Source organism: Chamaea fasciata, unplaced genomic scaffold, assembly GCF_029207755.1.
Source record: "Chamaea fasciata isolate MVZ Bird 193981 ecotype frontalis unplaced genomic scaffold, bChaFas1.0.hap1 SCAF_7, whole genome shotgun sequence".
Classification (NCBI taxonomy): domain Eukaryota; kingdom Metazoa; phylum Chordata; class Aves; order Passeriformes; family Sylviidae; genus Chamaea; species Chamaea fasciata.
In genome coordinates, this window is record NW_027094092.1 from 55,157,549 (window position 1) to 55,170,361 (window position 12,813).

The following is a 12,813-nucleotide window of genomic DNA, read 5'->3' on the forward strand; positions in this document are numbered from 1 at the left end:
CAGAAGACAAAAGAAACAAGGGACAGTAAGTTAGTCTCTTCATATTAAATATAAAAAAAAGGGTGGCAGACAATTTTTTTGACTGGAAATTAACAACCATGAGAGTACTTGAGAGTAACAAGGAGTTCAGCTGTGTTATCTGTTAAAGTAATGAGACACAAAAGTGGAATTTTAAAAAATAAAGGTTCTCTTACCATGTCCATAAAATTATTCCTTAAATTGTTATTTGAACTTATATCATCTGAAATGAATTCATGCACACCTTAAAATAAATAAAAATTGAAAAATGAGGCTAGTTCATCCAAGAAATCTAAGCGCCAGAAGCACCATACAGCTTCCATTTGTTGGGCAATGCGGATATTGGGATTTAATTTAAACTATGCAGTTATCTTGCAGGAAAGTTGGGTTGCACATAAAGCACCATGTGCACAATGACAAGTCTTTCAGCCTGTCAACTCAGCTGTTATTTAGAAAGGGTATGAAAAGCATGTATGTTTGTTTGAAAAAAAAATCCTCTTTTGAACATACAGTTCCTTGCACAGATTCCTGTGTGCAGTCTGAAAAAGACTTCTTGAACTAATCTACAAACAGCTGCCACTGTAATGCACTCCTAAAGAAAGTGCAAATGTCAGATTTTAGTCCTTATTTAAGCAAAACCTCTCACTGATGTCAACAGAAAATTTGCCTGAGTGAGAACTGCAGGACTGGATGTCAACACACAAAGAATCCCTGCTGACAGACAACTCCAGATCATTGCAACTTTAATATACAGGTATAATTCCACTTGTTAATTCCTTGAAATGTCCTTATGTCTATCCCCTTCCTTTTCATGAAAGGTTTCCAAGAGAGTAAACCACTTTGAATAAAACTATTTTAAACTTTGAACCTATTTTTATTCCATTAAAATATTTTATATTCATATTTCACATGCACATAACATGGTTTTCAAATCGGTGTCTCTTTTACTTCCCATTCTAAATCTTGCAGAATTGATATATAAGAACTGAGGTTTAATAAGCAGGTTTTTGTCCTTCCAGGTATTGTAGCTTGGTATTTCTTTAAAAAAAAAAAAGTCTCTAGAGAAATGTTATTGCATAACAGTGAAGTACCACAGTGACTTCTTAAGCACTTGGTCTCTGAGGCAGAGTCTACACCCCAGAAATTTGTGCCTGGGCTCTTTCTGCAATGCTCGTTTTTACACTTCAGAAGTGTGGAATAGCAAGATCTGCACTTCAAAGGGAGATGTCTGGATCAGTCCAATATCCAAAATCTAATCTTGCTCCAGAAGTTAAGACTTTCAAAGCTCCTAGTCTTAGGTATATCCAGTTCTTTGAGATGCAAACAGGTATGGATAGGAGTTGCCATTTCTTATTTGAGAGACGTGACTTAGAACTCAGTTTTCTTTTTAAAGTGCAGCAGGAAGCCAAAAAAAAAAAAAATTCCCTGCCAGCTCTAAGGGACAGCTCCTTGAAGGGTGTCTATTGTCATTATTCCAAAAACTTCAAAAAGCTAGGAAAATTATCATAAATGACAACCACATCTAAGATTTCTGTGAGACAAGCCAAATCCTCTGAAAGTTTTATTTCATTTTTAGTACTGACATACCCATATCAGATAATTAAAAAAGGAACAACACATGCATCCCATTAAAGGCTTTGGGCAGTAAAACAGGATGCAGGTAAGAGTGTGGGGTACAGAAATGTGAAACTGTGACTTAAGAGTGTTAAAAGTATTCTGTATCCCTGAAACCCTTCCTGTCATTCCATCAGGCACCTGCCATTCTCCTTCTCCCTCAGCACAACTGGGCTCCACATAGATCAAAACCTACATTCCCAGAAGGACCTAATCCATCAGTCCTCTTCAGAGCAAAGTCCTGTGATATGCCCATACTTCAAGCCCACGGACAGTTTTTCTCTGTAGATAAGGAAGAAAAGAAGCAGTACCAGCCACTTCTATGAGAGTCCAAACATTAGAGCATTCACCAAGGAGTCTTATTATGAATTTAATGTCACCTGGCTTGCAAAGGTCCAAACTGAATTTATCTCTCACAGATAAGCAAAGCCTAGAAAGCCAAGCTGTCTGCTAATATCAGGGAACAGAGAATCTCCCAAAACCCCCTTGAAGGTGCAAAACTGACTGCACAAGTGATGCACTGGGTGATAAAGAATTGGATAGAAAAGCAGTGTGTGACCTACTGGCTAAGGCACACTCTTCAGAGGGAAACCTGTGACCCTCCTCTTCCTCACCACAGGCAGTCATCTTACTGCAAATCCACAGTTTGGAAAACAGAATCCAGAAGCCCCAGCACAGTCACCCTCCTCCCCCACTTGTCCCATGTCCATTGTTCCCTAGTCTTCAGATGCTTCCTTGGCCAGGAACGGCCACGGCATCATTGCTGGGCAGTCTCCTCCACCTCCAGATGGACACGGCCATGAGCAGCAGCACAGTGAGGAATCAACCTGTGCCAGGGAGCTTCTGGTGGCAGATCAAGAAGAATGAAAACAGGAAGGGTTGTCAAGTTTTGGAAAAGGCTTCCCAAGGAAGTGATGGAATCCACATCTGGACTAATTACTGTGGAGCCACTCAGGTGTAAGAAAGTTTCCACTCAGAGTGGAAACTGCAGCAGAATTGATGTTCTCACTTGCCTTTCTGTAATGTGGGACAAAGGATAAATGGTTGAACCAAATGGAGCAAATAAGATCACTGTTGTTATTAAAAGCAGCCCTTGCAGGTGACACATACAGAGACCTGTTTGTATCCCTAAACGGAAGAAAACAACAGTAGGGACTAAGGATCCAGTGGGGTTTTGCTGTCTGGGAAGGTGCTGGCTCCTCTCTAAACTTCTGACTGTGCTGGTGTTTCATTTCTCCTGAAACGGAACACAGCTTATGATTCAAATCTTTGATACTGTTTATTTTAAGTCAGTGGAAAAAAAAAAAATCACAAGCCATTGAAAGGTCATTATACTTACAGTGAATAAACCATGTTCATAGGTCCCAACCCTAGCAACGTATCATTTTATTGTATTTGAAAAATTGTGGTTAATTGCCTACCAAAACAAGCATTGACCAATACCTTTGCAAATTAGTAATGGGTGAGGAAAGTATGCAGAGATACATGTTTATCTTTCTTCTCTCTGCTCCTCCCAAATGTGTTATGTCAGGATCACTCAAGATGATCTAAGCCCAGAGCACACTGTTTGCCTCACTGGCTGTGTGCTTCTGCCACCCTCAAGTCAGCATGAGCTCCTTCAGCTCCCTGATCCTCAAAACCTGTCTGCAGCCATTCTGCTGTGGCTGCAGAAGGGCTCCTGCTGCCAAAACAGAATGGGGTGGGAAGGTATGGGCAGGGAGGGATGAGTGCCTTTACAAGCAGCACAAATATCAGTGGGGAAAGCTGCTCCTGCCAGCACAGCATAGGGAAAGGTGACAGACATGGCACCAGCACACGTGCAGGGGATGAGCCTGGAGAGTGAGCAGCAGCTGTTCACTCATGAGTGATCACCTTCCTGGTGGGACCCTGGTAGGATCTGGCAATGAGAAAAGCCTCAGCCTTTGTCTTTGCTTTGTGGAACAGGCACCAGGGCAGACAATAACCCTGGAATGGAGATATAATTATAAATATAGGGATGTGAGTAATGGCAGAGCATGGTTGTGATCACGGAACTGCTGTGGGGTGTCTGACTGACCACTGTGCCTAAGCCCAGCATCTGAGCAGCTCCAGCCTCTGGAATGGTTTAACTCCAGTCTTTTGAGGCTGATTTGACACTTCCATAGAGATAATGCAATGAATGTGTTGCTGCTCAGTACATATATTTATATATGTGTGTATATATATATATATATATATATATATATACATATATATGCCTGCACATATATGAAGGCTTCTCCTCAAGATTGCCTCAAAGAGAGCAAGAGCTATGGGAGGCATTTATTCGCTGGCAAATAAAAGACAGTGGGTTAGTGATGAACAAAACACCAAACACTTTATACAAGTCAATTAGCACTTGATGAGAAGGACGCACTGTCAGTGTAACACTGATGCACAGTACTGGAGAGGCTGTAATCACTGTCAGGAAGAAAGGGCAGTGTGACACTACCCTAGAAAGTTTTCTATGAAGTCTACCATGAGCAGTCTTGAAATGGTCTCTTAGCAACAGTCAGTGAAATACCTTGTCATTTCTTTTAGTTAACATGCAGCGAATACACATTTCATTTTTAACTTCCAGAAAGTAAACACTGCTTTGAGTTAAAGTAATTGATACAAAAACTCAGAAAAAAAATAGATATTAACCTAAATTCATAATAACTGGTAAAATGAAGCTGTCCACATGCTGATGAAAAAGCATGCAGTCCTGAATCTCCCTCATTTTAAATTCCCAACTATAAAATGGACAATAAGATAGTACAAATAAAAATAATATTTAAGAGAAAACAAAACAAAAAGAAAAATACTGTGCTTCTGTATAAGTAGGTCAAGAAGGAACTCCAAATTAAAGCAATTTCTTGCACGATCATTGTAGAGCTGCTTGTAATTTCATCCAAAAGAGGACAACAACCAGCCCAAAAGCAGAATGGAAGACTACCCTGATCATTCGTTTCATCTGTAATGGAAATTTCCCTGGTTAGAAATTCTGACTGACTGAAAAGGATGGGCTATCATACAAAGAAACAGAATATAGAACAAAGATTTTATCACCACAGATGCACCAACTTTTAACTGCTAAACCCTTAAAAGCTTGCTTCACTAGAGAGCAAAATAAATCTAAAAAAGAGGATTACCTGGGCGGAACTGCTTCACCACAACAAAGCACTGCCGAGAAGAATTAAAGATCAGGATTGACACACTGAGGAGGAAGACAAAAACAAAACAAAACAAAACAAAACAACAAAAGATCAATGCTTTATGAAGAATTAATGCAGAACTATTAAACTTATATCTTGTGAATTTAATTTCAACTCCATAAATAAATACAAGATTTATTACTGAAGCCAAAACACCAGGTCCTTGTCCAAAATCCATCTAGAGGGATAGATAATGGGTCATGTTCCCAAAGCCCATGACAATTTTGCTCAAAATTAAGTCCCTTTTGCCTCCTGGCATGCAAAATAAGCACCAATCAATTCCTTCTTCCCAACAGGAACACCATCACCACCACCCCTCTCTTCCAGTCTAGGAACACTGGTACTAGATTGCAAAAAATCCTTACAAATAAAAACATTTTTCCCCTTATATCAGTCTCAAATTAGGATAGTCCAAACCTCAGGCACAGTCTAGTCTTATTCAGAGGCAGTGACTTCTGTATAAGCACAGAGCATCTCCTATCTGTAGCTACTTGCTGAGCTCAGGTTTCAGAACAGACACCATCCAAGTCCAATTTTGTACAAATTTAAACCAGTAGCTTCAACTGCCCCATTCAGTTGTTCTTCAGTTGCTTGCAATACGTGTCATGGAGACACCTGGCAGGCTGATTATTTGGACATGCTCTGGATGTGTCTGATGTTCTCTGCTTGCCTAACACACTCCCTTTTACTAGTTTAAGAAAATGCGGACAAAAGTTTTTCTCCTGAGCTGGTATACCACTGCCACCTGAAAAAACAAGTGTATATTTTGCTCATTACCATGGCAGCATTCTCTCATTTGTTCTGCCTCACTGTATGCAATCGAGACATTAATTCATTATTCTATGAACTCTGCAATAGATTAGACTCAACAATGGCATATTTGCAGGGTTGAGTCAAATTTTCAACCTCCCTTGTAAAAGAACTGTATATTTATTTTCACTATTTGATTCAATAATGAAGTCTCAAGCTGCCAAAGAAAATGCTATCTGATGATTATTAAAAATAATGTTAATGTTTATTATAATAATATATAAAAACCAAAACAGAAGGGAGAAGTCCAGATGTTAGTATTTATATTCATGCTTGCTATTCTCAAAGACCGGCACTGCATATTGATGGCTTCCTGCCCTGGGAGATGCCATTTGCAGGCAATTTTAAAGCAACAGTTTTAGCCTTCAGAGAGGCTGGAGGAAAACATTCACTCTGTTTACTGGCACTGGGGTTCTTCCTGGAATATCTGGGAGGTTGTGTAGGTTGCTGGAAGAAATGAAGTTAAACCACAGACCATAACATTTTTAAGGTTACTTAAATATTATTCTTTTATTCTTTGATTCTTTTTTTTTTTTCCTTTTTATGACTGTTCCTCTCTTCTGAGGGCAGACACTGCTCTAAATAAAAGGGGAAGAGGAATTACTGCTACTGAACCTTTGTTTTGTCCATGGGCACTGCCTAAAACTGGAGAGAGCAGCAGCCTAAAGCTGCTGAAGAAGAGTGGAAGCCTCCTGAAGCAGATGGTTGCCCTTTACCTTTCTTTACATTCACCACTCCAGGCCCAATCTTTCCTTTGGCTTGCCTTCTTCAGCACGTCTCATTAAATAACTCATACCAACTCATTAAAAATGGCTCAGCTATTAGACATTATTTTTTCCTAGGAGTCAATCACTTGAGATTTTTATGGAACAGATGGGAAAATTAAAAACAATCTGTCAGAATTAAGGAACAGGATCAAATTAGCTGGAAAGGAGTAGCAGCAAGTTATTACAATTGTCTGCTTCTCACACCATCTTGAGATGAGAGGGTACAGAAATGGCACAAATCTGTAGAACTTTCTATTTAATTACTTCTAATTTTCTGAGAGACTGACAAACAATTTTGAACAGAAATTTACATTTTTTAACAAACCACAACACACAAGTTTAAATGTTTCCCATCAGAGTTGGAGAGTCATGGAAGAGAAAGCTCAGAATTATACCCTCTTAGGAGGGGGGTAACACTGGGAATGCCATTTGCTCTTTCTTTGTTCACAAGAAACAACATAACATGAAATATTTCCACGGGTCACCAGGTCTGTAACTTCTGAAAACCCACTGAAGGCTGCATTCAGGACAGGTATTTGAATATTACACAAAGTTCAGCTGAGCTAAGTGGAGGAGCCTCACTCCCATTTTCAGTGGGTTTCTTTATAACAACCCAAAATGTGGGTTCAGATGATTGGTCTGGCCTGTAAGGAATATATATATCTTCTGGAGTTTTAAGCCATCACACAAAGAACTCACTACATGATTAGTTTGAGATTGCTATTTTTACAGATGATACAGGCTACCAAAAAGAACTACTACAAATCCATTGGTAGGTCCATATGCATCTTTCAGTGGTACCATGCCATGGGGTATTACAGAGGTATTTGATGTTTCAAGACAATTCCCTTCAAAATATTACAACCAGACATATTTTAGGGTATTATATATATGGTTTTTAAGTAAGGAGTAAACATATAAAAAATTAAAACATCCACAAGGACTTCTGTGAGCATCTCCATAACTAAAATATACAGAAAAGAAAGGAAGCCAAAGTTATACATTTGGGAAAAACACACAGAAGCACTAGAAAAAAAAAAAAAAACCAACAAAACAACAACAACAACAAAAAAGCTCAGCCACATTTCCTAAAAGAAATATTATACAAGAATTGAATCTAAAACGAATATCAAGGGTCCTAATGTAGCAACAGGCTTCATGTCTCAAACCAGGAGCACAAGACCACTTCTTGATCATATTTTACAAAGGAAAACAATACCCTGATATGAAAGGGTCATAATAAATCCCAAGCTTCCATCCATGCCTTAAAACAAGCTGTAACACCTCTGCACTAAGGAAACACTGTCTCAGACTTGCTAATCTTTACACTTTGTGTGGCAGATTACTTTTACCATATTCCAAGGGTGTGGATCTTTGCTGGCTATTCCTCCAGCAGCTGACTCTCAGGGAAATCAGAGGTGTAAAAGGAGAGGTCAGGAATGCAAATACCACTGACCAGTGATGGAGACTCAGCTCCTCCACACCTCATCTGTCAGTGGCTGCATTAGGGACTACAAACAAACAGAAAAAGAACTTATTAAGAGATCACAGGGTGTGTACAGTGTCTTCCAGAGCTGGTGAAGACCACAGACCTACTGAGGTCCCAGCCCAACCTCGTCCTCAGCTTTCCACTGCAGTAGTTCCCACTCACTTTATACTTTAAAATAAATCACTACACTAACTACAGTAGTGCTCCCCAAAGAAAGTATGCATGTAAACAGCTCACTGTGAAATGATGTAGAATATTGTTCTTTCTATAAAATAAAGGAATAGAGTCACTTTAAAACATTTTAAGAAAGAGATGTACCTAAAATGTCACATACAAAGAGGATTTAACCTGTACTTGAGCTGTTACTCTACTCAAGTTTGCAGTTGAAGTGTGTCTGGTCTTGGCATCTAACACAATGTTTTCTGAAAGAGATTCCAACTATTCAGCCAAGGCTCTCATGTAGCATTTAACCATCTAAACTTCAAAAAAGCCCTGAGCGAAATACGTATTAGGATTCTCTGATGGATATTTGACTTCCCTAAACTAAGTCAATGTGCAGAAATCAGACACATGACCCAAGGACATTGCAACACAAGAGTGCAGAACCTTAACTCCTCCTTCACCTTTAAGACTCTTATGAAAAGACAAGATACCCACCTGAATACAGCTGAAAATGTCTATGAGAGAACCTTTACAGCTGAAAACATCTCTGAGAATAGTTTAGAAAATTACTCCATTGTGTGCCATAGAAAACTACTTCCACATTTTTCCTTCCCCCAACATAGTCCAGCTCTGTATTTATTGAAATTTCAGTGCCTGATGCTTTGCGATATTCCAGCTCAGCAGACATTTAGCTAGAAATACTACAGCTTCACACTCTCAAACCTGAGAAAGGAAGGTGCTGTTTCATGGAGCAACACAAGACATGCAGCATTTGACCACAGCAGCTCCGAGGCAGGGGACAGATGAAAACTGACATCCTGTTAAAATGTGCACACACACATATGGACCATGCAAAGTTAATTTTTTTGAAACACATCCCAGTAACCAAGATCAGCAAATGAACTTTACCACAGCTTCTTAAACATGTACTTCTAGGGCTATAGTTAACCCACATGCAACTGCCGACACTTACTAATTGCTTTTCACGAGACAAACTTTCAAAATCCTTTAATAAATATGGATTGATTCAGTCTGTCTTTATTCTTTGATGTGGCCTTAATGCTGACTTTATAAATGTGAATTTGTAAACTAAAAAAGAATTTCAGAAAATCTCCATAGTATAGCAATAGCAAAGACAAGGACAAGACTCCTGTACTTCTGTCAGTGAGCTGGGACTCTGAAGGCTGGACATGAGGACTTTCGAAGGCAATCTTGTACTAGTAACTAAAATACTAATACACCAGGTAAACGATGAGGTAACACAGGCAAAGAAATTGGCCTTTCTTATATCCTTGTAAGAGCAACTCAGGAGCTGCTTGTGTCAAGCATGGGTATATGTGTGACACACACAAATTGTGATGAGGAATGAATAGTGGAAGATAAAGCACCTAAAAAAACCTGACATTAACACTGAAAACCAGGACACCTCAGCTATTAACCTCAGACACTTTCACCTACTTTAAAAGGCTAAAAAGTATCTCAAAATTAGTTTAAAGCCTATAATACTGGTAAGTGCTGCCTACAAAGAATAATCTCAGCTCCATGGGGGAGACTTTAGAAACTAATGATGTATGATTCCTAAAAAACCACAATAAACCAACCAAACCAAACTACCAAAATCCCTCCAATACTACTAATACCGCCTGCAGTATTTCAGTTACCATTCTCAAAGAAGACAAAGAAAAAGGAATTGCAGATTCCAAAAGGAGACACAAAAACGGCATGCAGGAATAAAGGCAAGTAAGCGATTTAATCAGCTCTCTTGACTCTCAACAGATACTTGGTTTTAAAAATCCCTTTGATATAATCAGAAGAAAATAATCAAATGTAGTGTGCAACCACAGAAGTATTTAGAGATGCATTCATCTCTGCTGGAGAGCATGTGAATATAAAACATACATTTCATATTTTTGCCCACATAACTCATAAAGGAGAAACTGTCAAGATTTACAAATCATACTAGATGAAAAGTTAGTAAGAAAGAAATAAATAATTTAGAAGTCCCATAATTGTTTTAGCTTTAAAGTATAATATTCGTTTTTCTTCTTGAACTGATATGAATTTGGCTTTCTTTGTTCATAGAGGGATGACAAATTGATTATTCATAGTTTTGGATATTAAGTCTATAATTCCATCTAGTCTTTTTAAAATATTGTGGTTGGGAAACACCCGAGATGACAAACAAAGTATGTTCATAAAATGCTAAGGGGTTGGGATGGACCTTGAAGATCCTTTATTCCCAACCCCCTCTGCCACAGGCAAGGACAGCTCCCACCAGACCAGGTTGTTCAAGGCTTTAAACCAAAAAAAGCCATGTTGTGTCCAACCTGGCTTTAAACACTTCCAGGGTTGGGACAACCTCCCTGGGTACCCTGCTCCAGTGCCTCACCATCCTCACAGTAAAAAATTTGGTCCTAGTGTCAAACCTAAAATTTTCCTCTTTGAATCTGCACCTATAAATCCTTGACCTGTCACTACAGTTCCTGATGGATAGTCTCTCTCTGGCTTTTCTGTGGGCCCCCTTCAGATCCTGCCAGGTGCTGTGAGGTCTCCACAGAGCCACATTCATGTTTGTGAACATGTCCTCTCCTTGTTCGAATCCAAAATGATTGTGCTTTTAATTTGAAAGTGATAATTAAAAACCACCTATACTTGTTCGAGCGCCAGCACTCATAAGCAATTCTTTGGGAGGAGTCAACCTTCAGGAGGGCCTACTCATCTTATTTCAAAATTATTTTTGATGTCCGTAAGAAAAAATTGTATGTAGCCCTTGAATACTTCTGTATTCAAATTAACCATCCATTTCACAGCTGGACACGTCCTGAAAACTTCTAATGTGATGTCTAAACCACTGCCTTCTTCCTTTTATCAGCACAGCACCCAGTACCTTAAGCCAGAGAAAACAGCCCCTTCGTTTTCAGAACAGAGATGTAATAAAGCTGTACCCTTTGATTATTCTCCAGTGCAACTCCTTTAGTTTCCCAGAGCTTTAACTATAATGCAGATAGTCCTGAGATTAAATGTGTGTGCTTGCACAATCTTTACTGGTTCATTTAAGTCTTCCTTCAAAGCATTTTGCATCTTTCAAAGGCCAAGACCAATCCAATTGGCTGCTTAAAATGCAGCCTATTACAAAAGCAAAGCCATAAGCTCCTGACAAAAACATTCACCCTTTCATACTAATCACAGATAAAGTGGATTTGGCAATAGATAATTAGAGACGTCTAAAAGACTTCTGTATTCTGAGGAAATTTGAATCTTTCCCCAACACAACATAAATATTTAATACTAAGTAAACCCGGAAAAAAAAGTGGTGAGCCATGTATGCCTAAGAAAATTAACGTTACTTTTGAGAAAATCAAAAGGAAGATTGGTTTCAGTAAACTGAACTGCAGCAGGAAGTTGTTCATGACACCATAAAGCAGGAAGCATATCTTTGGTTAATCATCAGACCAGTGTAAAAATGAACTAAGAAGTGGTAACAAACCCATATACATGCACTTTTAAAACACAATTTATATCTACTTGTGAAGTAGCAATTTGTATTGCCAACCAGAGAATATGATCAGGACAACTTCTTTGGAATAAACAATTCTCTCAGCAACTTATTTTCATACAACAAAGAAAAAAATAAAAAGAAAATTCAACTGCAAAATAAATGAGACATCAAAGCACACTGCTCTCAATAACATTCCTTAAGTGTCATATCTTGGCCAGTATCCCAGGATACCCTTAGAAATGACACATTGCATCTCAATGGGATTCTTTCAACAAAATATTTTAATAAATAAATTCAGGTTTTATGCTAACTTATTTAATTAAATACAGCTTTATAGGAATTATGTGCAACAGATGTCAGAGCCTGATGGGCTTTTGTTCCAATTCCTAATTATTTGTGAAACTGCCATTTATAAATGCTATCTCATATTAAGACCAATCAATAATCCACCTAAAAAGCGTAAGTATGGCTCTATTCCATTCTGAAATGGCAAAAGTCAAAGATTTAAAACACCATCAGGTTTCAAGGACAGCTCACAAAAAAAAAAAAAAAAGTCCAAGTGTTCTGCACTAAGGGAAACCAGCAACTTTATTACCTACCAAAATCCAAGTATGACGTGCATAACACAGCCTTTTGTCAGATATAACTGCATAGTCTCAGTACCATGAGAAACTGGTAGTTGTTCACATTTTCCTCAATTTTCCCATTTCTAGACTAAGGTTTAAATAATTTCCTCTTTTCCAAGAGATATTTTCAGCTAAAATTCTAAAATACAGGCACTTCAATTACAGAACATTTCCAAGCTTTCCTAAGATTATTTTTACCAATTCCAAATGCAGGCCATGATCATGCTAGTGTCTCTAGGCCATGTACAAACTCTTGGCACCCTTCACACAGAACAGGTTTATTTCAAAATCACCTGAAAGAGGGAAGACTCTTTCTCATTTTGGTGATTGTAAGAGAATAAACACATTCATTTATTTTGCACTAGAAAATTAAATCCCAAAACTTATAAAACTCAAGATGCTTCTAATCTGGATACCAGAAACCTATATTCAGAACTTTATGACCAACCAGCCAAAAGTCTGTGTACCTGCTTATAAGTTATAAGAATTTTCATGGATTCTATTCTTAAAATTAGGCAAACATTTAACTTCCTAAGGAAGCAATGCCCTCAATAAAGATTTTATTGCCCTTTTACTCTGTTTCTGTGATAGAACTGCAGAAAGATTGTATGCT

At 38.4% G+C, this 12,813-nt stretch overlaps 1 protein-coding gene across 1 annotated transcript in view; it reads right to left on the bottom strand.

Annotated features, from left to right (window-relative positions):
• NUDT14 (nudix hydrolase 14) overlaps positions 1–12,813 on the bottom strand; it is a 60,004-nt gene that overhangs the window by 12,091 nt on the left and 35,100 nt on the right. Inside the window, 1 exon segment of the mRNA XM_066188969.1 lies at positions 4,785–4,849. Coding sequence (XP_066045066.1) covers positions 4,785–4,849 — 65 coding nt within the window.